This window comes from Gavialis gangeticus, unplaced genomic scaffold, assembly GCF_001723915.1.
Source record: "Gavialis gangeticus isolate Ggan-Ray unplaced genomic scaffold, GavGan_comp1, whole genome shotgun sequence".
Lineage (NCBI taxonomy): Eukaryota > Metazoa > Chordata > Crocodylia > Gavialidae > Gavialis > Gavialis gangeticus.
In genome coordinates, this window is record NW_017729015.1 from 17,431,294 (window position 1) to 17,434,647 (window position 3,354).

Consider the following 3,354-nt stretch of genomic DNA (forward strand, 5'->3'; position numbering starts at 1 on the left):
CAGGGGCTATCATAAAGATGCAGGCTCACCATAATTATCTTTAAATACCTTAGTATTACAGTATCCATCGGTTGGAAGGGATCTTGCAAATCACCTAATCTAACCCCTAAAAAAATGCAGGAGTTGCTGTTCCTAAACCACCTCAGACAGATGCCTGTCTAGCCTCTTCTCAGAAACCTCCAAATGTATTTTCCCCTCCCTTTTTGCCACTCTTAAACTTTTTTTTTTTCCAGATGATTTTGAGTTTCTGGCTTAAGTACATTAACCCAAGACTACTTGTATTAGAATAAATCCTTAAGCCTTTTTATGTTAAAATAGTTTTCTTGTGCATTTTACATTTATTACAAGAATAATGGGCCAGATTCTGTTCTACCTCGTAGGGACCTAAATGCAGTCCTGTTCCACCCTGCCTGAGTCCCTGAAAAAATGTTTACATGTCTGTTTGCTTTGGTGACATACTATCATTTTAGCTTTAAGATTAAGTCACAGAGAAGAGAGGAGGTAGAAGACCCAGCTACCGTTCACATTAATATTTTATTTGGGAATTAAACCAGGGTGGAATAGGATCATACTTTAGGCATCTGAATTCATGCAAGTGCCTAACACGTGGAATAGGATCCAACCCAATATGCGCTCTTGTTGGCTGCAGAGTGTTTCACCAGAAGTGCTGAACTTAATGCCCATTTTCTTTTCATTACAGTACGTTTCTATACCTGAAGTTCCTAGTAGTGTGGGCACTTGTACTGCTGGCAGATTTTGTCCTGGAGTTCAGATTTGAATATCTCTGGCCATTCTGGCTTTTCATCAGGAGTGTTTACGATTCCTTCAGATACCAGGGCTTGGTATGTATAACAGAAAATTACTAAAAAAATAATGTTGAGTTCCTAATAGCACAATGAAAAGGTTCTAGGGCTATAGTAGGTTAGTGTATATAAACAACTCAATACTGTCTTTAATCACTAGTGAAGAAAGATTATTTAAAGTTAGAGCACTTACAGGATCTAATTGACCCAGGCACAGGTTCTTGCTTTGGCATGTAGTTACTATTTAATCTTGGGTGAATCACTTAACTTTTATGTGCTTCCGTTTCCTATCTTTAAACCAGGGATAATTATACTTTACCTTGAACAGGTCTTTGGAAAGTAGGCACATTGAGGGTCAGGATCTGTGGTAATTGAGCTATATAAGGATCAGATAAAGAAAAAAAATTATCGTATCTTTAAGTTGGTACCATATTTTCTGGCATACCATATGCTCCCAAAGAAGACACCTGCCTTGTTTTTGGGAAGGCAGTCTAAAGAAAAAGTGATATCTTTTTTCCAGAGTTATGGCCACAACAGGGACAGAGCCTAGTCTTCAGTTCACTCACCCTCCCTTTCCTGCTTAATCCTGCTGAAGATTAGAAGGCTGTGAAATAGGAGGAGAGAAACCAGGAGTGGCTAAAAAGCAGCAAAGTTGTCAGAAGAAAGGTTAGCTTGACTAGAGGAACATCAAAGACTATTAAAAAGGAGAAACAAAGGTTAATACCTGTGGAGTGAAGACCAGTTAGCCATTAAGAAAGTTGACACTCTTAACTGCCTTAATAGACATGCCACTGCTGCTGGTTTGCTGTGTTAGGTGAGGAAGCTGATGTTGTATGTTGCAGACACCCAAGACCTGTACCCCAATTTTGGGGGGGCTGATTTTTTGGAGGGGAAAGGTGCATGCAGTATGTGACTAAATATGGTAACGTTTCTAGGTGCCAATAAGAAAACTAAGACTTAAAACAGTTTTATATTAGAACTTGATTTATATTTATAGTTTGTCTCAACTTTTATGCATTTACTCTACAGGGTTTTTTCTCTAGAGTAGAAATTGGGTACAAAGTTTGTTTGTTTTCACGGTGGGGTATGCATATTTGAGAAATAAGATGAGGCTTTGTAGCTGAAAATTACTCTTAATTTCAAATTGTTACTCAGCACTGGTTAATTTTTATCCATAAAATATTAGAAATATAATTCCCCTACCCCTTTTAAAAATCTGCAGTGATTTTTAGAGGTCAGTTGTACCCATGCAAAGGTATAATAGACAAGCCCATCCATATTATATTGGGTATTGAATATGAGCAGCCCAATCCCTGCTCAGTTCCTTTTAAATTATGATTTAACATTTATGTTTCCTGGAGCGTAGCAAGGTTTTCTGGTGATATTTTTTGAGCTGCAAACTGGACCTGGCCATGAAGTTGTAATAAAATAACTGCTGACCTCAATTGTGTAATGAGGCATGATGCCAAATGCCAAGTGGTTCTAGCACCTGAGCGGCGGAGCAGTCTAAGAGTTCTGAACCCTGGGACATGGGAATTGTCAAACTATGAGATCAGTGGTCCGTCTACACACGTGTCCTCTCTATGAATGGGTGGTAAAGCAGTTTTAACCATGGAATCACTTCCTTGTGAACACGTTTCTTTGGTTGTCAGTGATCAGCTTATCCCTTAGGTAGGTAGATAGATATGTTTAAAACCCATTTGATATAATATGGACGGGCTTGTCTACTTAAATATCTAATGCTTTTTTGTAAGTATAACATTACAAAAAAGCATTTGTTGATGTGCAGAGAAAACTATAGGCAGCCTAAGCCCCTGTCAGTAGTTGAAGTCCTACCAGCCACTGCATTCGGACTTTGTGACCTTGTGTGAAGATGGACTGGCAGAATGGACAGGATGTAACTGATTCCGAATAGTGTGCTGTTTGTCCCATAATTTATGGCTCAGAACCTGCATTAGCCAGATTGCTCCATTAGTTTGCCCATTTTGTAGCCATTAATAATGTTTTCACATTGAAATAACCCTGAAGCCCTTGTTAGCAAACACAAAGTGTTTTTTACTGGGATATGACTGAAGCACTAAGACTTCTCTTTTCTTCTCTTTTCTTTAGGCCTTTTCAGTATTTTTTGTTTGTGTAGCATTCACGTCAAATATAATATGTCTCCTCTTCATACCAATACAATGGCTATTTTTTGCTGCCAGCACCTATGTATGGGTACAGTATGTCTGGCACACCGGTAAGTCTGCACTCTTGTGGCAACAATTTGTTGGTAAAATATAAATCTTACTCTTTTCAGTAAGGTGCAGAAACATAGTTTATCAGTTATTTTTATTAATATTGTTTATACAGCTGCTACCTTGTGTTTGTTTTAAATTGAAGTCCCTCTACCATGGTAAAAACCAATTTAGTTTTAAAATATCCTTAAACCACAGGTTTGTATCTGAAACTTCTTTGTTTGTAACTTCTTGAAAATGGTAAGGTGCCTTGACGAATAGCTCCAAGTATGTATGATCCCCAGATCAGTATTAAAAAAAAAAAAAAAAAAAAAAAA

At 37.8% G+C, this 3,354-nt stretch overlaps 1 protein-coding gene across 1 annotated transcript in view; it reads left to right on the forward strand.

The window, feature by feature from the left end:
* TMEM57 (transmembrane protein 57) overlaps nt 1–3,354 on the forward strand; it is a gene marked incomplete at its 5' end in the record, with an annotated part of 47,224 nt that overhangs the window by 16,347 nt on the left and 27,523 nt on the right. Inside the window, 2 exons of the mRNA XM_019512079.1 lie at nt 701–842; nt 2,913–3,039. Of these exons, the coding sequence (XP_019367624.1) occupies nt 701–842; nt 2,913–3,039 (269 nt within the window). The remainder of the gene's footprint in view (nt 1–700; nt 843–2,912; nt 3,040–3,354) is intronic.